The 25,489-nt window shown below is 38.2% G+C and overlaps 2 protein-coding genes across 6 annotated transcripts in view; one reads left to right on the top strand and one right to left on the bottom strand.

Annotated features, from left to right (window-relative positions):
• Positions 1-25,489, bottom strand: part of LOC136252496 (SUN domain-containing ossification factor-like) — a 45,670-nt gene that overhangs the window by 14,731 nt on the left and 5,450 nt on the right. For all 4 annotated transcript variants that reach the window (XM_066044937.1, XM_066044938.1, XM_066044940.1 and 1 more), the window contains 10 exons: positions 25,239-25,348; positions 25,124-25,191; positions 24,903-25,010; positions 20,623-20,728; positions 20,318-20,462; positions 11,168-11,245; positions 10,348-10,510; positions 8,049-8,109; positions 7,975-7,997; positions 4,624-5,217 (listed from right to left, as the gene is read on the bottom strand). In XM_066044937.1, coding sequence (XP_065901009.1) covers positions 4,624-5,217; positions 7,975-7,997; positions 8,049-8,109; positions 10,348-10,510; positions 11,168-11,245; positions 20,318-20,462; positions 20,623-20,728; positions 24,903-25,010; positions 25,124-25,191; positions 25,239-25,348 — 1,456 coding nt within the window. The remainder of the gene's footprint in view (positions 1-4,623; positions 5,218-7,974; positions 7,998-8,048; positions 8,110-10,347; positions 10,511-11,167; positions 11,246-20,317; positions 20,463-20,622; positions 20,729-24,902; positions 25,011-25,123; positions 25,192-25,238; positions 25,349-25,489) is intronic.
• Positions 8,854-9,787, top strand: LOC136252499 (uncharacterized). Of its 2 annotated transcripts, none has more exons than XM_066044946.1 (4): positions 8,854-9,033; positions 9,103-9,257; positions 9,315-9,386; positions 9,462-9,787. In XM_066044946.1, exons 1-4 carry the CDS (start codon positions 8,979-8,981, stop codon positions 9,498-9,500), a joined length of 321 nt encoding a protein of 106 aa, XP_065901018.1. In that variant the 5' UTR covers positions 8,854-8,978; the 3' UTR covers positions 9,501-9,787. The 2 variants fall into 2 exon arrangements, with proteins under 2 accessions (XP_065901018.1, XP_065901017.1); XM_066044945.1 differs by having other exon boundaries at positions 8,871-9,033; positions 9,100-9,257.

Raw genomic sequence — 25,489 nt, 5'->3', positions numbered from 1 at the left:
TCTCAAATAAGTGAAGTCCAAACACCTTTGTTCCTAGGAAGATAACTAAATTCGTTTGGATAACTGAGGTATAGATAAGCGAGGATCCACTGTAACCATTTCTACACCACAAATTCACAAACATAATAATTATAATACAGAGCAACTGTTGTGTACTGTTGTGTGATGCTAATTGTAGAAGGGCTTGTTGACAAGCAGCTGGCTACGCTGTTAACAGCTTGTTATTAGTAAACAAGCACCTGCCTGGTGTGTTGGAACAAGTTAATTCTCACAAAGCAAGTTACAAAAACATGATAGGAAATGTCATTTGTTCTCCAAGTCTTGTAGATTCCAAACATACACACATATTGTAGGTGCTACGTTTCACAAGTGTACTACACAACCACATAAAGTGAAGGCACATTATCGCAATGACCATAAACACAGTCCCAAAGGTGGCCAATATGTAAAATAGTTTCACTGTGTCGTATGTTTCACTGTCACATGAACATTTTATCCTATCATATCCCCAGGTATACCAGATATGGACTCCAGTTGCAAGAAGTAGAGTTTAATGTTGTGTTCAGAGCAGTTTGCAACATTTGTGTGTGAGCTTTACTACAGTGTAATGTCAATCTTCTATCAGTATGAAAGACTTCATTGCATATATAGCCAGCTACTAACTTTAAACTATTCAGCAGTCTTCATGCATTACAATACAATAGTTTTCCGAACTTTAGCAGTCCTGTAGTTTAAAACATGTTCATTGCTATTCAGTTTGATTATAGGTAAAATGTGGTCAACAACAATCAACCATAGTATACTGACACTGTAGGTAAATCAAGTGCGTTCAACTGTACGATGGGTTTCTTGACAGGTGACCAATGTCTCAGGGCCAAAGACTATAAGGAGATCCTGTTCTCACTACACATACACCACCTTATCAAGGACACAGTTTACAATGTAACAAGTCTATTATAAAGTGGTTCCAGTGTATGTCACACATGATTCACCTCACATCACCTAATAGTCCCTATCAGAAATCCCCAGCATAATTAACCAATCACCTTTGGGTTAAAAAAACTATGATCTCACATATAAATTAGGTGGAGGAATTCTATAACCTATTTTTACATCATGGACTAGGGCGTTTCAACTTGATTATACAAGTGACCTGGATAAGCAGGTGGCCACATTTTCTAAAGTACACAAATGATTTTCAGGTTGACTGGTTTGGTTATAACATAATACAAGTCTAGAGTATTCCATGATGACCAGGTAAAGTGACTGTCAGTACTGTTACCATTCCAGTAATTGTTGAGGAATGATAATAGTTTACAGTAGACATCTCAGTGTTTATAACACCAGAAATTACCAACACAACTATTAGCAGAAACATGAGCTATGGATCCTAGAGTGCCCAATGTAAAGAAGTGTCCATAACCACTAACTAGCACACACACACACACACACACACACACGCACACGCACGCACACACACACACACGCTTGCATTAATCTGATTATGACATTTTGCTAATTCACACTATACTAGGGGGCAGGTGAGCTATACTATGCTGTGACCCATTGTTGACTATACTAACTATTCTCCACTAAGTGGGAATTACATAATAAACTACAATAGTGTTTTGTGTTCTACTCCAACTCCTTCTTACCACTGTGATGGGTATCACTGCAGACTGTGCAGCATTGAAAAAGGTTCTGTTTCTACAGCCTCCACAGACAATGAGGATTACAATACCATAAACTATAAAGGATATTCTCTTTCATAGGTGAAAAGAATAGAGCTGGTCTGTTTGTAGAAAGGTATTCCTAACATGGAACAGTGATTTAAGAAAGGCTTCAATGTAGCAATACCTGTCTTACATAACTGTCTATCAAAAAACAATAGCAATGTTAGGACAATAGCAATGTTAGGACAAGCAACCACTACTGTATAAGGATATAACATGTTAACCAACCAGTATGTTGTGATGTAAAATTTATTGTGTACACTTGGTTAAACACCATGTCTAGCCACACTTTAGCAGTGCTACAAATGGCTTTAAAATTATGAGCTTAAAAACTGCTTACTCATATCAAGTAGTGGTCGAGTTTGAATAGTTGCTGCATTGGTGGTTTTTTGAACTAAAGTAATAAACGATGTTTAACCCTTATCCCACATTGCCCAGAATACTGGATCTAAATATGTGTGCCTTACATAAAGACCTATAACTTTCGACATGTACACCCTATGGATAGTAACGGACATGCAATGTATGTCACTCTACTCGTGATGTAACAAAGATTAAAATGCTATCTAGGGTTTTACCCTAACGCTAAATGGTGAGGCCTGAACTAGTCGTGTAAGTAACTTTTTGATAAGGAAACATGCAAACCCTTTACATACCTTTAAATAAATTTATTCATAACTCGACGGTGGTTGCTCCTATCAACTTGCAACAAGTTATATTCACTTTGCCATTAAAGCCATATATAGCTATGAGATTGTAAACCCACAATCGAAATTAAACATGTGAGTGAAACATGGAAACACAACTCACTGTTATTCATTGCTTCGTAGCAAGTAAGCCGCTGTAGTTACAGTATTCATTTAAACTTCTCCAAGTAGCCCAGTGAACCAACTTCAATCATCGTGTAGTTTTAGGATTTAAGCTACACCACCATGCATGCCCGTATTGTAAACAGTACTAACATGCATTCTCCAAAAATTCTATGCAGGTTTAAGGGTTAACCAAGTAAACAAAATATGTATAGTTTAGGAAATATGGACACACTCTTCTCACATACGGAAAACCTTAGCTGTTACCAAATTAGCTAGCATGTAAAACCAATTGTCAATCTGCTCCCTGTATAATAAGGTCACAGGTCTTAATTGGTTATATCCTAAATGTGTTATTTGTGTAGTACAAAGTGACCTGCCCAATGTGGCCACCTGCTTCAAGAGGTCACTAGTCCACCTTGAAAAATCCCATCAAATGTACACAGTGACTTGTGTAGCCACTTGTTTGTGAAACTCTGGGACAAGGGAAGGAGGTCAGGTTCACCTCATAATGAAGATGTGTTTACTAGTTGCACAGCAGAATCTCAGACCAAGATAGTTTTTAAATATATATATATTTTTGATATGGTTTCCTCTCTTAGAGGTATGGAACCAGATCAGTTGGACTGAAAATCTTTAAATGAGGAGGTTTTGTTTAATTCATTAAGAGTGTACATCCAGCCAATCCAGGTAGAGATTAGTAGAGTGAACAAGCTGCTAACACTAATAGTCTACAAGCTACTTCCAGCTGGTACCCTAGCTGCATACCCTTGAGACTAACAAGTTGACTTGACCACACAATTGCTAACAAGACACTTACACTAATACAATAATCTACTACTAAGACATAACAGTTTCTGATGATGAAGGAAGTGGTCCATATGAAGGGATTTTACTACAATGAAAATCCAGGAAGAGGTGAATGGAATTTCTGAAAATAGAGTGGGCACCACAGATCATGTTAGTCTGATAACATTTACAAATGTTTATAAATTTATAAAAAAAATAATTTAAAATTTTGATTAATGGACAGAGCTGACATCAGCTCAGAACAAATTACAGGAACCTGACTGCCTACTCTAAACAGCAAAATTTAAATTGGTCTTGTGTCTGCATTGCATTCACCTGTTTGCTAAGGCCAAATAAACTGGTCCATAGATGAACGTATGGCAAGAACAAGCAGCTATCATTCCCCATTCACACTGTACTGGGTTACGTTGAACACGTAACCAGGTTATTGAACCTGAGTCAGGGCCTTGTTCACACTACTGCTCCTCACAAGTGTGTGAGCCAAACAATAACGAGCTAGAACAAGTACATGATGTACGTATAACAAGCTTTAGGTACTGAATAAAACAGAGCTGGAATTGTAGCAGCTAAGTATCAGCTGGTGTAAGCTGTACATTGTTTTTGCCATAGTGTTTAGCCACTGGGTGCCCTTTTCCCAATAAATCAGTACAGTACAATTGGGAATCTAACAGAAGCACGGCATTGTATGTTGTAGCCATGTTGTACATAGAACAGCTTAGAGCACTGAAAATACTCACTAAAATCAAACCAAGGTCAGAATATATAGCATCCTAGCTCAGGTCAAACCACAACATTCCATTTCGCCTTGTCATATCAAGCTGGGCTCAGCTTGGCATGGCTACCGCAGTTCATTCTGAGGCACATTAGTGGGTTAGGTGATTAGTGTGTGCAACTAGCCAAAGAATTTGTCCTCAGCTGGAACTCAACAAGAAGACAAGTAGCAGCATTATTACAAAACTATAGACAAATCAGCCTTGTTGCTAACTCAATCATTTCAGCTGCTATATACTTGTGTTTTGTTATATTCCACCTGGCTCATATTCTCTGAACCACAAACAAGTTAGATACTCTCTTCTCCATTGTTAACAGTGATGGTGGTTATGCAATGTTGCAGTTTCATAGTAATCATTAGGACATACATACATACTCAGTTAGTACTGGTACACAATGTTGATAAACACTACCGATAATCACATCAACAACAATAGTAAATTGATAAACCGCACAATTGTATTTTACCAATACATCCCCACATACAAACATACACACACCTGGTACGAAACTGCTCCAGGTAATCTCCAAACAATGACATGTTCACCTCTAATTCTTTAATGCGGTTACTCAGCCTAATAAGGACAGAAGATTTCTGCTGTCCAGAAGCAGCCACCGGAGGTTGTTGAGTGGGTAAAGTATCGTCATCCACTGACAGCCCATCAAAATATTCATCACTTGTTACATTGCTACCATTGGAGGTGTGGTTAAGTGGTGTAGGTGTGGCACTGGAATTAGTGGACGTAGTGATCTGATCACCTGATCCAGAGGTGGATGTGTCACTCACAACACCAGTAATATTGCTTCGATCACCATCAACCTGTTCAACAGGTTTATTATTAATATCATTTGTTGTAGCAGTCGGACTGACAGAAACTGTCTCAGAAATATCATCACTTGTCTCCAATACACTGAAGATGGTAGTATTATTATCATCATCACTATTAGTATTATCTGTAGTTGGTAGTGGAGTAGTGGTCGGCGATTGGGATGTCATTACTACTGACACTAGCGTATCACCAGAACTGGTCGATGTGATAATAGTTTCTGTATTATTATTAGAGTATGACTCCTGTGTACTGGTTATTGGATCCCTGAGGAAGGGAGGGAACAATACAACATGATATAAAACACTTCTCCACTGGAACCTGTTAATGTGGGACCACTACAAATCCAGCACATCCAGGTTGCCTACATTACATGACTGCTGTTACATAATGATATGGATTCAAATGGAAACTGAAAATATACTTGCTTTACTGGAAAAAGCCCTACCTACAAAACGTTTATAGCAACACTAACTTTCAATTTGGATACACTGCAAAATAAATCAAATCGGATATAAATTTCAGTTTTACTTTTACAGGGCAATGTTTCAATATTTTTCAAAAGTTCCAAACTGTGATATACAATACATGTAGTTATATACACGTAAATCACAAGTCTGCAACTACAACCACTCTACAATGGCTGTAGGACCAGGTATTTTCGGCATGATAGTTTCTATAACAGAGATTGTTCTCTTTCAGTGGGTAGCCTGCAGATCAAATCACAACCAGCCCTTCTGGTTTATCCTGTTTCACTTTAAGGTACTTCATTAAAGGTTTGTGGTATGTATGTATGTAAACACCCAGGCTCTGCCTCCTACGTATACTCTCTGGTATCTAACTGGTAAGGTATATACAAAAAAGGAAAATTGTTTTGACACACTGCACTTAATGTCACTGTAAACCATGTCCTTAATAAGGAGGTGTTTTGTGAAGGCTTTCGTGTTGTGTCCTGAACACTGAGTGTCCCTTTTAAAAGGTTCCACTCAATTACTATGGCATGTTGTAACATTAGACGATTAACTATTTATGGACAATGAAATGCAAGACAAGTCACAGGTGTACATCATATTCAGAACTGGACAAGATATAATATGTCCTTGACTTATCACAAACAAACTTGTAGACCAAATTCCAATACTGTCACTTGGTATGCAACCATTACATACAATTACAGCAACACAAAGAAACTATTGAAACACAATCCATTGAGTGTCCTATAACACCGAACTTGCTCCTGAACTCTACACATTAATGCGAAACCTCAGTAATAAGGATTAGGACAAAAGACATTAATCCGCATTCCAAATATTCTAGGTCCTTGAGTATCAAATCTACTCTAGTACAATTCACCAGGTGTGTGTTTACTACGACTTTACTGTAATTCCATCTAACACAACTTTACTTACTAACATATTAGTTCATTATGATCAACATCACTTCCATGTGGTAAACACTAACAAGTGAAGGAAGTGAAATTATACAATGGAAAAAGCTTGTAAACCACAACAGAGGTGGTATATAATCAGTAAACGGATTCAGTGACTTACATCCCATTTCTTCTTATAACAACACAACACATACACTACACATACATAAAGGGAAATGAAAGTTCTGCTTGAACACATGGTCTGTCAGGAAGTTGGTGACATCATGTGAGGTAGTGCAATAATGTGTCAATGGTGAAATTATCCTATATAAACTTCCACTGAATATAGAACTATTGTAACATTCCAATGTGTGCTATGGTATGTCATAAAGTTCTTGAATACATCAGAGAGGTGATGACAATGTCCAGACAGGGACAAACAAGTCTATTGGTAGTACCAGTACAACAACATCACTAACACTAATAGTCTACAAGCTGCAGATGCTATAGTATCCACCTGCAACTGTACTTGGTGTAGCTATGTCATGTAGGGCTAGAGTACATGAATGTACAGTTTAGTCATCATAGTTCTAACTCAATTTGTGTAGTGTTTTAGAGCCTCAGGGATAAATGCTGAAAGAATTGGTATTGACGAAATGTTGGCCACTCCACTGACAAATCTTTTGTCACCTTTACCAACACTCTCTGGAGAAAAAAATACCTACCTGTGAAGAAAAAATTACCTACCTTTCCAATTCTGTAATAGTACAACAAACACCTGTATCTAAAGGTGAACCATTTCCTGCTTGAAGTCATACAGCCCAGTTGGTGCCAATGTAACATATAACATAATATAAACATTAACTGATGTACAGCTGTCACTATTAGTGAAGTCTTATAACATCAGGCAGATGGTAACATGTAACATGAACTAGACCAAGTGTTGGGGCAGCTGCTGCTACTGCTACTGATGGCCAGACCCATTTTGGCTACAGGTCTATTGGTAGACAATGGGACACAAACCGTCACAGCCACTTGATTGACCTAACAATAAGCCACAGAGTCTTATCAATAAGATTTCAACACATCTGGTTCACTACAAATAATACACAATTAATTATACTATCCAGTTTTGAAGGATAAACAAATGACATCAAACCTGGCACCACCGATCCTACCATGATTGAACCATGATTGAATTTTGATATGACAGAGATGACCAACCCATGTCATGCAGTCATTGCAGCCACTCATGAGTATTAAACACACCAGGGTTGCTTTCTTTTCAACTACAAGGTTGCTACACCACAGTACAACATATAGCACAGGTGTACACTAGATCAAGTGTTCAGGTAACACAATCCACAAGTCTATTATCATACAATGAACAAGATCATTTTAAATTTTTCTGGGATTGGTTAATTAATCAGAACTATATATCTCTGAGTGTGTGTGATAGAATTAAGCATGTTTAAGGTCAGTGACATGTAAAATGTTCAACCTATACCACTCTATATTGCCATCAGAAATCCTTGAAAGTTGCTACCACAAAATAACCAAGTTAACAGACATCCATATAAGGTAACATAAAAGCCCACACACTCTATAATAATGTGAATATTTTAGGTGGTAAGATACTAGACACATATCCTTACCCATTGACTGTGGAGTTCTCCACCTACACAACCCACACACTAACACAATATCACCAATATAAAACTTCAGTTACCTCAGTGGTGCTCGCTATGTGGTTGCCAGATGGTGGTAGCAGCAGCAGAGTGGTGGGCTCACTGTAATAATAACACACACAGTACCACACAGCACACAATAGGCCAGTAATGGGTTATGATGTGTACCCCACACCTGGTACCATTGTGTTAACAGGACAATTAATAACAAAGTCTATACACCAGTGGAGGATGGAATGTTAATCATCATATTAATCACATACCAGTCGACTGTGGTCACTTGTTATGGGAAGGACTAGCATCTTGTTGTAATATTACCAACTTCAGTCACAATATTATACATTAATTGGACGAAATATTTAATTCGTAAAATATAATTTTATAATGTTGCGCCTGTCAGTTATAAGTGGGTGTTTGCTGAGATAGTTAACAGAGAATCATCATTCTGATAGCCACTGTAGTCAAAACTGAATTACAAAGTCAAGGTTTACCAGCACTCCACGTAGGCCATCAACTAGCTGATTCCATTTCAATGCCTAGAACTGATTTGGAACTACTGAGATTCTGATTTGGATTTCAGAAGGGTCTTGCCAATAACCTCCAACATTCCAAGCTCTGGTATTTGCTATACAAACTAGTTATCAAGGAATGTAGTAGGTTAGTGACCCCTACACAGAGGACAGGAAAAATATAATTTCAAATTGGACAACCCAAAAATTCTAATAGCAGCGATAAATTCAATAGAATGCAAGACATTTAGTTAGACAGGAAGTTGGGACGCGTTGTTTTAATAGTCGCTAAACATTTGCGATATGTAAGCGGTGGAAACCGCACCAGCGCCGTTGTCAAAACCATCTGTCGACACTGGTATGGCTCCCGCTAAGATAACTATAAAAAGCGAGTCAAGTAGCTAGCTATGCATTCAGTGAAGTGAACAGCTCGAGTAACGTGTGCAACTGTACTGTCAAACGATGACTCGTTTCAACGCTTCCTCTCCAAAAGCTAAGCAAGTATCTGCAGTTAGAGGTATGTTATTAGCTTATATATTTCGTTTGTAGCTAAATTTATTGTGCTTTCTTTAAATCTCGTTAGCAGGTGCCAAGCAAACCGATCGTAGTATTTACAAGAAGCAGCCAACCTCTCCAACCATGAAATGCTTCAAGAACATGTCGGGCAATAAGCAGAACCACCAGTTCTACATCTCCATGCTTAAGACACTTGTTCCTAACGGAGAAGAAAGCTTGTCTGAAGTAAGTCGATACATTAATGAAATATACGAGCAGAAATTATCATATTTACTCCTGCAGTTTGAAGTAATACAACGTACAATCGCCTACATCAAATACTTACAAAACATTCTGGGAACATCAGAAAAGCAGGTCAGTTGAGACACCTAGGGCTAAAGCTCTGGTTATTTTCGGCAACCCTTTACATGCTCGTTTATTCATTCACAGGACCTTACAGTACTTCTTGAACAACTTTCAGTCGATTAGCTTCCTCACCATGGTGTGAAGTGGCGGCTACAGTTTATTATGGTTGCCAAGACGACCAGTGGGTCACAGCTGCAGTAGAACGCGACCGCAACAACACCCCCGGCTACACATAACTGAAATATTTTCCCACCCAGAACAGGTCTCTTGCAGAGCGGCCGAGTGTTGACACTTGTAATATCTGTTATCATAACAACTAACTTGTAATAACCAACAACTTACACTATGGTGTTATTGTAACTATTATTAGTACAATGTGTCATTAACAACATACCTGATAATTTAATAAACTGAGAAATGGTGTTATAAACTGGGAGGCTATGTGAATAGAGACTAGAAATGTAATATCTGTGGAACCTCAGGAAGTAACACCAAGAACAAGGCAATCTAACACGATAGAATCTTGACATACATGAACACTGGTGCATGCATTTGTGCACAAACTTTTCAAGGGCACTATTCGATTCTTCTAGCTTTCCATAGACCAATGTCCCACACATTCCACTTGAGATTTCAAAACACATTCACATCAGAGGTAACCTGATCATGACATGTAGTACAGACACATTGACTAAATGGATAGGTGAGGGGGTACATGTTTACACTGTAGATGTCCCCCACTTCATAACAGCTGGTCCTAGTGGGGACCTGTTGTACAAATATTCATTAGACTAACTGAGACAGGTGCTATTTTGATAGTGGTAGTAAATGGGTCATTTAGCCAGCAGACCTGAGGGACTCAAACTATTTATCCTCCCCCAGCATAATATGATAGTTTTAGCAGTGCTAGCAGAAGGCAGCTAGCAAGCAGCTGAGCTATTTGTAGTGACCTAATTCTCCCACACCCAACCTGTGGCTGGTTGTAGCATCACCAGCTGGTGATGTTGTTGGGTTGTTGACTGATGTTGGAGTGGCAGCTGCTGCTGTTGTGTGAGAGCTGTCATCCTTACTGCTGCTACCAGCTGTACCCATCAATCCGTTACTGACCCTCTCCAACAAGTTGAACACCACATCTGTAATAAAACAAGACACCTGTGTTATATACACACACTACAAATCACTGCTGTACGATGTGTAATGGTTTCAAAGAGGTGGCACCCTGAAATGTGTAGACTTGACAATCTGTTCAAGTCCCATCTCCATTAGTGTTCATGTATAGGTACATATGCTTGGATTGCTGGTCTAATTACGACACTTTGATCATTAATAAGGACAACTTTGATAATCAGGACGAGTCACATTTAGATCCCTGAAAATCAGGACACCTCACTAATAAGAACACCTTGATAATCACGACATTCGTCTACAATTCTAGGGTACACATATTTATACTTCCAATAGAGACACATGTCCATGGTCCCATTTATACACCCTAGATAATATGGACACCTCCCTGCTAAGGCATGGTCTCACTACATATTGAAGAGATGTCACATGTTTACAACACAAGGAGTGCATACAATAACATGTTATACTATCACCATTGAGCTGTGTATAACACAATATGTTAAACATGGTCCAGGTGCAGTGTGCTGGGAAGACATAGAGTGACCATACTTGTAGCAGTGGTAACATTAGTAAACATTTGTACTAGTCAAACCATTTCAATTTAAAAAGATGATACCTTTTGGGAATTGATCTTCATTCATATGCAGAACAAATTAACATACCTTTCGCTGCTCCAAGTAATGAGGTACGATTGGATGCATCAGTCTGTTCTTCAGTAACATCAGGAGCATTTTCAGTACCTGAAAGAAAGCACAACAAAAATGGTATTGATTTGACAGACCAGCATATATCCTGAAGGTTCAGTTGCTAAGTTACGCACACAACAAACACAAACTTGGGATGGTGGTTGCTCACAATTGCCAACAAAAGTGGCTGGTCCTATAGTGTGAAGTCATTTCTAATTCACAGTTTATATAATCCCTTAGGTACAGGAATGCTGCTAATAGTGTACCTACCTCCCCTGGCCAACAGGTGCACTTATCACCTAGCCCATCACACCAAACTGTCAACCAAATTTCCTAAGCTTCATTATCATAACCAACTCAGCCACAATTGCTAGAGCCATTTGTCTTCCTTTATCCCAAATTGTGGTCTAATGAACAATACTATTTATACCACAATTGTTTATACAGGTGTCCAAAAATGTGTGCATCACACTGGAGGAGTGATTACGATGTAGGCAAGTAAGCAGAGATGTTGTATCAGTAGTCAGCTACACTGTGACCACTCATGATCAACCCACACACCAAAATATCAAGTTTTATTACAATCCCATCATGTGAATAGGTACTAGGTATAATTGATGACCATCAAAGTCATCATACGTACACAACACCATCATGTATCATTGTCATGATGACGTTTAGCATCATCTGATGTTGTAAATGTACACACAGGTCTTCAAAGTATCAGGTTTTGCCATAGATATGTGGGGCACAGTACAAGAATTCATCAACATCATTTTTCACAAAAGATAGCTACAAGTTTTCATAAACATAAATCATTGTACATGGTATGTTCTTAACTTGAGTACGGTGTGTGCATGTGCGTACGTGTATGCATGCATACGTGTGTTTGTGTGTGTAAAGTACCGTAACGTGTGCATGTGTGGGTGGGTGTCATTGAGGCTTGAGGTATGGTATGTGGTATAGGTACCATAGTGATAACACATCTATACAAAAGTAAGTATGTCCATGCATACTTGACATTACTTGCCATACAATCATGTACACTATGCCTTAGTGAAGGCATAGTGTGTGCATACTACAGTCTGTGTAACAAAATACATCACTCGAAATAGTATCAGTAAGTATACGCACACTATAGTACCAGGTGATATGCACAAACCACACAAACCACACACGTGTACATCACACTGAAGTGCAAGTACTCGGTATTCAGTTTAAAATCCTCCTCCATACAACAAAGGGAAGGCTTCTACAATCCCTTCCCTACCAACACATCACATACAACACAAATGTGTACACAAAAATGCCAATCAACGTCAGTGGGTCATGCCACTAACAGTATAAGACATAAAACACATAGCCAGCCATATAACCAGGGGGCCAGCCATACACATACTAATACTTTACACGTTGTCATATCTCAATGGATAGGATGACTGCGAACACAGTGAGTGCAGACACACTATTATGGAGGAGTAGAGATGGACAATGTTTGGATATTATAGAAATGCTGCTATGATTTGATAAAGACAGGTTTGGCGGTCTTCAGTCAAAGAGTGAGGCCCACTGCTGATGTACACAATCGCATACCACAGTCCAGTGATGCATGAGTGTTCCAAACAATATTAGCCTTGTGGAAAAACTACCAAGTGTGCTGTGTGTACACACTTTGGAAAATGTATAATCGGAAACCAAAAAACTTACAAATTTTTATCTAATGGGAGAGTCAAAATACATAAGTCAAAATCACCTAGTTACGCATGCATTTCTTCCAATGAGAGAAAGGATACAATTTCGAAGGTGTCCTCTTTCAGAGGCAGACAATTGCCAAACCAACCAGTGTTGTCCTTTACAATAGAAGATTTCCTTATTTCATTATTGTAAGCATTATACTGAGTAGTACCATCATGATGTGTATTTTACCAAGTACAGTGACATGACAGGATGTAGTTACAGTGTATTTAATAGTCTTGTTTAGAAAACGTGTTAGTAAACTGTGAGGGGTAATGTTTATATCCACAAGATACACCACGTACACACAGAAACACTCACAAACGTATGAGTGTGGGCACACACACACAACACTACATGAATGTATACATGTGTGCACCCATGTGTACGTACGCATGCACACTACCTACACACATACATGCACACTACACAGTGACACTACATGTGCACACACACACACACATGCACGCAAACACACCACACAAACGCACACTACACACACACGCACACTACACACAAGTACACTACACACTACACTAACACACGTATATCATACAGGATAACTTAATGCTGGTATTGTTTACACTATTATGGTCACATGGGTGGTTACCCATTAAGGCATGGCAGAGATCAAAGTCACCAACATGACTTCCTGCTATGCTACTGGTGACAACAGAGCCCCAACACAGTCCAGACTGCCATGCACTGAGGACCACACACACAACATATAGGGAATGAGGAGGACTTGTGTCCAGGTACATTATTAAACATGTACCAATCCCATGAGAAGATGATAATAACAAACTTTCAATAGTCTAACACTAGAAAAGAAAGTACGATATTTGCTGCTAAAAACAAACACAGATACCAACATGGCTATTATACAGTTTTGCTATTGTTTAATGATTAGTAAACACAGCATGGCTGATAATGGACAAAACACACTTGACAACAATACAACTGATTACTAACAGCCTATTGTACTACAATCACACAGGTGCACACAACGATGCCATCTCAAATACAGTAACACACGTGTACAAAACTACTGAATGCTACAACTGGCATGGGGATAGCTACTCAGGCAAAAATATAGTTTCAAAAGATTTGCCGCTGCTAAAATACTTAGCTATTAGGTATTCATACAAAAATCGCTACAATGGTTGACACTTTTATACATTCCTATCTCTGAGCTAGACATTTTTGCCATCATCAAGATCTCAGTATCTAGCTGCAAGTACTCCGTACTGTACATCCATCGGGATACGACACTCTACTCTGTAAGTACTCAAGCACTTAGGTCTGATACAGTATCTCCTGGACAACACAAACATAACTATCTGGATTTTCGGCTGTAAAATCAGACGACAGTATTCAGAGAGAAAAAGATATGCATCACACATATACTATTTCAAGTTGTGTTGGTATATACACACGAATGTAACTTAACCATCGTCGCATGACTTGCGTCTGAGTTGCTGTACCAAAAGCATCTTGAATATAACAAAGACACTGTGTGTTTCATTCTGAACAAATACTACATCCAATTAATTGGTCAATGTTTAAAATTACATGTACCAAGATAATAATTTATTGGCCACCACTAACAGGTGGCAACGGCCAACAAGAGAAGATAACAAGAGAAGAAGCACGCTCTGGTCACCTGTGGTCAGTGGACAGCTCAACTTAGTGGTGAAATAATTAAGTGATTTAAATTTCCCACAGAAACACTGGCTCCTCTGAGCAGCACCCATACCTGAGTAGATCACAGCTGCAAGCAGAAGATATGATGATACTAATTGGTACAAATAGATAACCATCAGGGCATTTTCTGCCTCTGGCTTCCCTTTAGAGGCTCAATTTAATATTGTATGCGGTCGGGCTTCAGCTGGGATATAGGATTACAGCAATTAATAGCATGACCATCTTAAGTGGTAATGTTTTCCACTGTGTGAGTGGGTGGCATTTGATGTGTGCTTGATATGCAATAAAATGGAGTTTATGTAATATGGTCATCAAGATCCAGTGTCATCGTGTCAGGGGTCTAAATGTGTGTGTACACTAATACAAATGGGACCATGGACAAGTGTCCTGATTATCAAGGTGTCCTTATTAGTGAGGTGTCCTGATTTCAGAGCTCTAAATGTGAGTACACTAATACAAATGGGACTACGGACAAGTGTCCTGATTATCAAGGTGTCCACATTTCATGGAGTCCATTTTAAAGAATCACACCGTTGGTGTGTGGGGTGCATCAGCACAATTATATAAATGTGCATTACAAACGCCTTAGCTGTAAACTCAAAATATTTATAAATACATTATAAATAACACGAAGTAATTCTGGTGCAACAGATACCAACAAACTAAAGCAACCGACTCAGACATAAAGACATGTTTGGCCTACACAGGTGGTCTATATAAACCTGTTTCCTATCAACATATGAAAAGGCAGTGAAAACTACTTAAAATATTGAAAGTAGTTGGCTTAATTTTTTGGTGACAACAATCGTCCCAAACAAACAATAGAAGAAAATGTACAGTAGTGTTGGACTAATTTATTAGAAGGTTACAAAAGGATGCAACAATACTAGAAACATAAAATCCCGGTGACGCTAAATTATACTCCATTACACAGGGGTGACGCAAAGTTACACAATAGCACACACAGTTTGTCACTGCGTTGGTCTATGATGTAGACAAGACATTTAACGAGTCACACAACACTATTGTGTGTCAATACGTGCTATCGGTTAATGAATATCTTACGGTAACTCTCTACTTAGGATCAGTAGTTTTCAGTGCATATAAATTTACAGTATCTGTACTCTAGTATTGGGAGGTGCATTACGTAACAAAATTATAAAGTTTTAATTACAAACAGAATTTACTATGCATGCCTCACAATGTATAATGTACATACACCATTTTTCAATGGCTGAGCTTCAAGTGCAAGCCAAAATAATTACTACAGTATATTTGAAAAGTACATACAGCCTGTAGCCTGCGGCTGTTGGTGAGATACAGAGTCTCATTTGTTCATACCACAGACACATACAACAGATGGCACAGCGACTAAACCATTACACTTCACACTACTTAATCACAACTCTGACAAGGGACCACACAGTCTACACAACACACATGTTCTAATCTAACAATGTTCTCTAGTGTGAGCCCATACTAACTAGAAAGTGGTAACCACTGCAATAATAATATACTGGCTTCTTCCCCATCATAGAGCTTGCTGTCTCTGGCCTGTCTGTGAGCCAGTAGGCCACCTGTTAAGATTGTACCACAACGTAGTAGCCGTACCAGTGTAGTTAAGCTGAAGCCTCTCCTAAAGGAGTGAGACATCTTGTAAAGGAACCTCTAAATTAAGGACATCAAAAACAACAGGGTCAGGTGTTCAGTGTCTTTCCTACTGGACAAAACATAGCCATATGAATTACATGTGCCTGCATGCATGAAAGACTTACAACATCATATTACGGACACAAAGGCAACAATACTAAGGGCCTAATGGACAACTCCATATATATAGTAGGAAACAAACACTTCCATATTAAACACACAATCACCTCCTTATTACAGAGACAATCACCTCCTTATAACGGAGACAACCACTTCCACGTTAAGAACACAAACACTTCCATATCAAGGTGGTCAGTCACAATGTCACACAAAATAAGGACAAAGTTTACAGTCCCAACAAGTCTAGTGTATCATTACATTCACCACTACAGAGGACAACCTGTATATAATAATATATATGCTACAGAAAGAATATTACATACTAGAAACAGCTGGTCTCCATACACTGGATTCTTGTGATAAAAATGTGCTCATTAAATCAAATTCATGTTGTTAATAAAATGTTACTATTTATAATGTTTATTATTGGACGCACGTGCTGACCCTAACGTTATTCTCTTTCACACATATTTGACACCTCAATAAATCCACTTGCAATTTATTTATGAGGAGATAAAGAGTTCTCTCTGGTCGTACAGTGTTTCCTAGAGGTGATTTTGCATCACCCACATCAGGCAGTCACCATGCATTAAGAATGTCAAGGACCTTTTGACACCTAATCACTTTATTGCTTTAAGCAGAAGCTTGCCCAAATAAGCACAACATTTAACACTTTACATTTAAGAAAAGTGCTCGATGGCCATTAAAGGTAACAAGCTACCTATACAGTAAGTAGTAGTGGGCAGCTTTATATTATGTGTCACAAAAGGGAAGTGGATGGGATATGACAGAAGGGAAATGCGATGAAAGTAGTCATAAAGTGAAGAGTGAGAAATGGAGTTACAAGAAACAGCTGGACAGTTATCAGACCAATTCTAATTGTAGTCTTTATATTACTATGACCACACAGTCTCACAAAGCTAGGCAGCTAGGCTTCTATTCTGTGCCCCATTGTATTGATATGCTGGTACATACCCCCCTTCCAATGCATGTATGTCAACAATATAAATTATTATACACACAATGATATTTTGGTCAGTTTTTTAAAACCAATACGCGCATACATATGGTTGTATGTACGCGTAATTTTTCACTCCAGAAATCATTCGTTGTTGCCACACTACACTACAATACACCAACAGTACTAGTAGCAATGCTATTACTTACAAGCAGTTATTCATTTAGTCAAATCTCACAAAGATGGCAGAGCACTCAGCAACACCTGGCCCTGAAAGCCTCTCCAAGTACTAGTACATGATACACACGCACACACACACGCGCGCGCACCCACACACAATGGCCCATACATTACTGTGAAATACACTATACTACACATCACATTACTCAACAAGGACATTTCCTGTCAAACAGCCACAGTAGCAGCCATTAGTGACAGTTGCCATTGTAAGACAGGACTTGACATGATAATCACAGGATGTGTGATATGAATCTTTTAGAGGAATACTGGTGAAATAGATTTTTATCACTGAATGGCATAGCTCTCTGAACTATTACATCACAATTACATTACAGTACTAGGCAAGTCACAATATTCCAACCAAACATTTAGCCTACAAGCTAATTTGGGAATAACTTAGGCAAGCCCTGAACACTACTAGGGTAGCACAGATCACTTGATCAGCTAAGTACTGTAAAGTGTGTAAGTGAAAGCTGTCAGTAACACAGTTTTGTCACAGTGTTACTACATGATAAATCGTTACAAAAAATCAGAGATTTTGTAGATATGTATGTACAAACTTTAGGTTATTTCCTGGTCATCAGCAGGTTTCAGCCACGTGTATACACAGGCCACCTCTACAAAGGCCAATCAGAGATTTACACAGCAAATTCCTGTCTAACGCAGCAACATGCTAGTCAGGCCACTATTTCATCCTCTAGGTGACTACAAATTCCAAAATACATATACACACACACACATGTACATCAGCCACCACAACAGTGACCAAGTGAAAATCAGTCTTGCAAAGGAAAACACTGGTAGAAAGTACCCACACTCACTACCATATGCACACATGTGCACATATACAAATGGAAAACTATTGTCTCCAGGTAAAGGCTTTGGCTCTATCGTCTGGTTTTATTGTGAGAGACAAGTATCACAACAGGTACACAATTTTAAATCACTGTGCCACAAAAAATTGCATCGCACCACAAAAGTCGCAAACCTTACAATATGTAGATACAGTATGTACATTAGTGTACACAGTAAGACAACAAGGAGCCAGGGACTACGTACAAGCCATAAAACCTACTGATGACTAGAAAACAACAATCATTTCACGAAAATCAAAAGTTAAAAGAAGGTGTACAAGCAGTACAGCAGAATAAAGATGTACAATAGAATATGTCTTATCAAGCACACATAAAGAAAGCTTAAATGGCCAACTAAAAGTGAAAAATTTGGATAGCAAATGCACTTGTCTCACTTGCTAAGTAAGGCTACAAATTTTGCTCATAGGTACACTGGCACCGGCTTATACCCACTACATACAGTATGTATACACATACCCCATACAACACCTTACGTGGTGTACCTCCCCATACATGACATATCTAGAGGAACAGTATGTCAGTGCCGCCTGTTGGCTAGAGTGAAGCACGTTATTAAACCCTCACACTCATGTGAGAATACCGAGTACATCAGATAGATCTGCCAGCAGAAAATAAAGTTTTGTGTGTATTTTGAAGATCAGTCTTGCAAAGGAAAACACTAGTATAAGTACCCACACATACTACCATATGTATACAAGTGCAAATGGAAAACTAATATATATGTCTCCAGGTAAAGCTTTACAACAAACACTACAACCAAACAAATTCACAGCATTATCACATCTATAGGATATACAGGAAATGAATTGTTTGGTTTTATCTCATACAACACATGTGAGATAACATGTTACCAAACTACTGTGGAAATAAAAAAATTGGTAAGGTTACTACCGTAGGGTAACTATACATTGTTCCACTGCAAACACACACAATAACTCCTTGGCCATAACTGAGGAATGGCTTTTATTAAGCAGGTGATTGCATTAGGCAGGTAACTTTATACACAAATAGTACATTTGAAAAGTTTTCAAGTTGGCTGGAGACATGTGACCTTATTATACAGGTGGCTAGGTCACTCTGTACACAATGACAGGTGACATGACTGGAGCAGGTGTCTCTGTGTAATAGACAAAAAAAAAACAGCCTGCAATAATGGCAGCAGTTCAGCCAGCAGTTTAGATCAGGGAAAAATTCCCACCAGAAACTCTTCAATCCAGCCATGTCAGGAAATGCTTACAAGATGACTAATTCCCCTGTAAGGCAATCAGTGGCTGAATTAATGCCAGGATGTTTCTTTGTGGCAGCCATTGAAATGGAAATGTTGGCACAACACTTAGAGTGAGACTACAGGTGGCTGATAGTGGGAACACCTTCATTATCATAAAACAGTAGAGTATGATGTGTTGGGTGAGTGAAGCAGCTTGGGGGCCAACACTGGTACTACATGATGCTGACTTGTACTGGGTTTATGTCAAACACTTTGACATGTTTGTATGCACACACAGCTTGTGAGTGCTGTAAACAAGACATTATAATATAAATGTCTCCACCACTAAAGGATATATGTACGTATTTCACATACCCACATATACATAACACAACACCAGCAAACATACACATGTGCTGCACTTGCACACACGCGCACATGCACAGTCATGCACAGTCATGCAATCACACTTCTATCCAGTGAAAAACTGGTCAGTGAAGGCAAACACACTACACTACACATTACCAGATCTGCACATTACGATCATCAGTAATGTCATTTGAAATTTTGGTAAGTAGATTACGACATATTTAAAATCACATCAAACTCCAATACAACCACTCAGATCACACTCTCACCGTCTAGTATCACTCCACTGGCTTCAGTGGGTGGTGCTAACTCATCCTCAGCATCCTCATACTCCTGAATAAAAGACGTACCCAACACTCTTAGCAAGCTGAGAGGACAGTAGTGCTCTGAGCCAAAATGTGATACCAATTCCACCTGTGAGATCAAAGGATGACATCAAAGGAATGCAGCATCCACATCAAAGGGAAGAACATGCATCAAAAGGTGTGGTACAAATATTTTAGGAAATAACACAGCATCAGTACTAATCAACATACATACATCAATGTAAAATCAAAGACATTATTTAACACACCTTGATGTACTTGGCATAGACACTTTCGTCTAATGGAAAGCTCTGTACAGTACGAACATCCCTGGCCTTTAACTCTCCAATTAATGACCACTCAATAGCAGGATACCTGTATAGAGCAGTATACAAGATTGTGAGATATTTCAAATACACATAACAAGTTCAATTGAGCCCATACAGTGCTTAGTTGATACAAAACAAAGAGAAGACAAGTAGTGTAGATGAAACGATGAAGTTCTTAGCAACAAAACTGGTTTTATTACTGTTGTATAGAAACTTTCTTACAGCTGCTGCTTGTCTTGCTTTTGCAATTTTCCACTTGAGAAATTTAAGGGCTCATTTCACTGAACTGCCAATTTAAACAATCTCTCACTACTTGGAGGTACATAAGTATACCAAGTTAGCAGGTACATACACATACAGCACACACTACAATGGGTAGTGGCAACAGGCAGGTAAAGGACATACACATACATAGGACATACAGACTAACAGGACGTACACACCTACAGACTAACAGATGATTAGGACATACACACAAACAGATGGTCTGACCACAGTACCACATGTCACACACCAAACACAAACACACCTTACGATGATTGTTAACAACTGGCTATCAGCTAATGGGATTACAACTGGTTACTGGTCATTGTAATTGAATAGTGACTGATCAATATTTAACATTTGACAGTTGGGATAATTAATAATGTGGGCTAAATCAGTAACAGTATTATCCTTGGTACATGATCTTCTTACTCTTATTGAGAAGTCACCTTTATAAACTATCAGGTTATTTACTGAGTACCCCTATTACACAGCAAATGTGGAGGTCAATTAGCTAGTGTATAAAATGTAAAATGCTCATTTTGAACTATATGTAATTTTTCGAGAGAATTATTTTTTTTAATTGCATGCTGGGGTCATTCCAATAGCCACTATACTACAAACAGAGAGTAAGTCAACAAAATCAAAATTTTTTACAAAGGTCAAGCTGTTTTCACAGTATGGTCAAGGCTGTGTAAGTAAGTAGTGCACAAAAATAAGCAGAATTGGGTCAACGGACAAGAAGAAAGTTAACAGTTTTGATGGTGGTTGCAGATCGTAGTAGTACAATGGCTATTGTAGTGACACTCTTTAAACAAATCACCGCTCCCAAGAGTTACCTACCCTGGTATGTACAATGTCAGGAAACACTGGCCTAAAGATGGCCAACAGAGTAAGACAGATTTTACTTCGGTATTAATTGGTATAACTGTTGATCATCTTCCAACACTATTCATGGTACCTCAACTTTACTGGCTGGGTACAACTTTTAAAAAAAAAAATTATTTATTAATGCTTTACAGCACAAGTGCTGAAGGTCTGTATGACCAGGTCCTACAGCCTGCTCAAAGACTTACTAACCCCTAAACATGCCTTCAAAGCGACCTGAAACATGTTTTACTTGTTTACGTATTAACGAATATTACACAAGTCTGCTGACTCCAATACAATGAAAGCTTGAGATGGTCCCAGGCGGCCGGAAATACCACTTATCACAGGTAACCTAGCAAAAACCTGTCTAATTCTACTCAAAACTCTTACATAAGACTGCCACTAAGTTGCCAAGGAAACCACCTCCTAACTACCTGGACTCAAAATACTAAGCAATATGTCACACTACACTGTATTACATAACAATGTTGGGACAACAAGGTATGTCCTCACAGCAAAACAAAAACAAAATTGTTATTGATAACAGGGCATAATGGCATAACACAAAAAAGTAAACACACATTATCACAATAGACTTGCATAATTTCATGGACACACAAAAGACACACAGTGGAGGGTACAAACCAATTACCATGACAGTGTGTTTAAATAGGAAATTATAAGCTTGTCTCCTGTCAACACACCATGTTTACACACATGCACACATATACCACACATACGTACATGAAGACTAAAAACAACAACACAGTGTTTGGCTGCAATGTATATCAACTTAGTGAAACAGTTTGTGCGACAAAGCATCAGGGATATAATATATGTTGACCCAACTCAGCAAAAACCAAACTTGTTTGTACAAGTACACGTATTGAGAAAACTGAAAATTTTAAACTACGCATGCTGCAAAGAATAAAATACGCTAGTTTTTATCTGGCCATTACTCAGAGAAGGAAGATTCAAATCGATTAAAACTATACACCATCTTATTCGCCTGCTAATGGAGAGTTTGAAAATCTTTGCTTCATTCCTGTAGCACCAACAGTATGAGTGTCACATGCATTTGTTCACAACGCAGTAAACGTATACATCATTTCTTCAACTAAAACTGTCTTCTAACCATACGTGTAAGTGACTACAGGGCTAACACTATACCTTGGCTGATTGGCTAATCTATGGTGAACATTTTAAGCCAAATTACAAATGTTGTAGACTAGTGCAAACATAAGCGCCTGTAGTTAATTTTCAGTATAGTTGCTGTACAAATCGATTATCTTGCACCTCCTTAGCGCTATACTTTCAAAACTACTCACCACAAAAGGCAGAAACTTTGGTGGTCCATTCCTTGGACACTACACAGACAATGCTGAGAAAACAATAGAAATATTGGAAGTTGTGCAAACAAGTTGGGTTTTTGCTGAGACAGTCACATATAGTATCGTGCAACACGGGGAGAAAAATAAGTGGTCATTGTATAATAAAAAGCTAGTTACACTTCATTAGTGGTGTGCGATATCAGGATTTTTATTTCGATATGATATCAATACAATATTGGGGTAAATATCAAAATTTTGATTTGATTTTCGAAAATTTTTAATTGTGTGGGTGGTGTAATTGCGTGGGCGGCCGATATTTATAAATATGCTTGAAATACAATTTACACACTAAAACTATTGCATAAAACTAATAATAAGCCTAGAAAACTGGTAGACAAGTTTTTTAAAGTGGCTAGATAGTACAAAACCAACCTTCATTTCTAGCGTGATTGCATAATCACACACTAAATGCTGTGGATTTATCGAAATATTCTTCGATATTTCGATAATTATCGCAAAATATTACCTTTTCGATAAATATCAAAATCTGCTAAAGCAATATCGAAAATCGATAAGATATATTGACAAAATTATTGCGAAATCGATATTTTTTCGATATATCGCACATCACGACACTTTATCCATTCACTGCACACCAGTATACAGGTGTAGTATTGCATAAATAACATGTAATAGTAAGGTAGTTTGTTTTTAAATGGTCAGCAACCATGTTAAACCTTGCACACAAACAACACACAGTATTACCACGATAAGATTACACAGCAGCATAGCATATTTCAATGTTTACTGTTTCATTACAAGAGTGTCTCTCTTTGATTATAAGTGATCCTTGCAGGTAGTCAAGATATCTCAATGACTAAGACACCTACCTAAAGTGTATATGTGATGTCTGCTATATACAGGGGTGTAGTTCTCAGTGGTAATCTCTATTATATCTTTGAAACTAGGACAGTAAGGTTCAGTTTAAAGTGGAACCTCTATGTAACGAATACTGTGGGACAAGCTGATTTTTACTGTCAAAAGGAGGGTGCTTGTTTACAGGTAAAGGGACTTTAGTATAGAAGAGGTTAACTGTACAGCGTCCACACCTTTAAGAGTGTATTTGAAAACAAATAGGAAAGTACCAGGGTTTTTTGGTGCTTTGCTTTTTTTTTTGCATAATTTTAGCATTTTTGAGTTGTTTTTTTAGTAGGGCTGAAACAAATACTAATACTCGGAGAGTACTCGATAAGGATTTGGTAACTTGGATAGTAAAATTGATACTCGAGTACTCGTTAAGATCACGTGACCCAGCTCACATGATGTATTTGTCATCAGGGAGTGACCCAATGAAGGCTGTAGAGTTTTGATTAGTACTTTTTTTTTTGTCAGGGACACTAACATCAGTACTTTAATACTGTGTGTGTATCATTGTTGTTACTTGAAAAGCTGCAAATTGTTTAAGGTTGGTACAAAACATGTCAAATGGGTATGACTACAAATAGCTAGTATTCGTGAGTACTCGATCGTTAACTCTAGAGAGTGCTTGAATGCTAAAAAAACCATGATCATTTCAGCCCTATTTTTAAACTTTTTTGGTTTTGTCTACCACCATCATTAGCATCTGCCTGTTACACTGGACACTACTGTGATAATATTACCTACAGTGTATTTGTACAGTGTATAAAAGAAACTGTAGGGATTTGAATCCAATCTTCAGACACACAGTACTACGTGCACATGTACTGTACTCACCTACTACTAGTATATACTGCAAAAGCTTCTGGTACTGAAGAAAATAGTTCAAATGTAGCAATCTCAATGGAATGTACCAACACTGTATCACACAGCTCCACTATAAACCTGCAAACAAAAATATCTCCATATATGACCACTGACATTAGCTATAAATAGCCAATGTGGCTATAAATAGCCAATGTGGCTATAAATAGCAAAAGCAGATCACAAGAGCTCACCAGATATCAGCAGAACAAGGGCTCAACATATAATCATCCCTGTTCTCATGTAGGATTGCCCGAGGGTTCTACGGACAAGATTCAATAATGATAACAACTTTAAATAGTAACATACGTTGGCCTCCTTGTTGGTCAAGATCACTTTAGCTCCACATTCTATAGATGCATAGTTGTTGGATACAATGTCCCTCCTTTGTGAGCCATGACCATTGGGTAACTCTGACACTAAACGATGAAATACTCTAATAGAACATACACACATATGACTGCAAACTATACTGTTTCTTTACTACACATAACAGACTGAGTAAGTTAATGTTGATTTCAAAAGTCAAACAGCATGGTACCCAGCTACAAAGTCTTGAT

This window comes from Dysidea avara, chromosome 4, assembly GCF_963678975.1.
Source record: "Dysidea avara chromosome 4, odDysAvar1.4, whole genome shotgun sequence".
NCBI classification, from domain to species: Eukaryota; Metazoa; Porifera; class Demospongiae; order Dictyoceratida; family Dysideidae; genus Dysidea; species Dysidea avara.
This window is presented reverse-complemented; position numbering and strand designations above follow the sequence as displayed.

What these genes read in the sequence shown, in the direction of transcription:
- LOC136252499 (XM_066044945.1), top strand. Translation starts at nt 8,979, where the DNA reads ATGACTCGTTTCAACGCTTCCTCTCCAAAAGCTAAGCAAGTATCTGCA. An exon ending in GAGAAGAAAGCTTGTCTGAA is followed by an intron (nt 9,258 to 9,314) that starts GTAAGTCGATAC and finishes TTACTCCTGCAG; the next exon opens with TTTGAAGTAATACAACGTAC. An exon ending in TGGGAACATCAGAAAAGCAG is followed by an intron (nt 9,387 to 9,461) that starts GTCAGTTGAGAC and finishes ATTCATTCACAG; the next exon opens with GACCTTACAGTACTTCTTGA.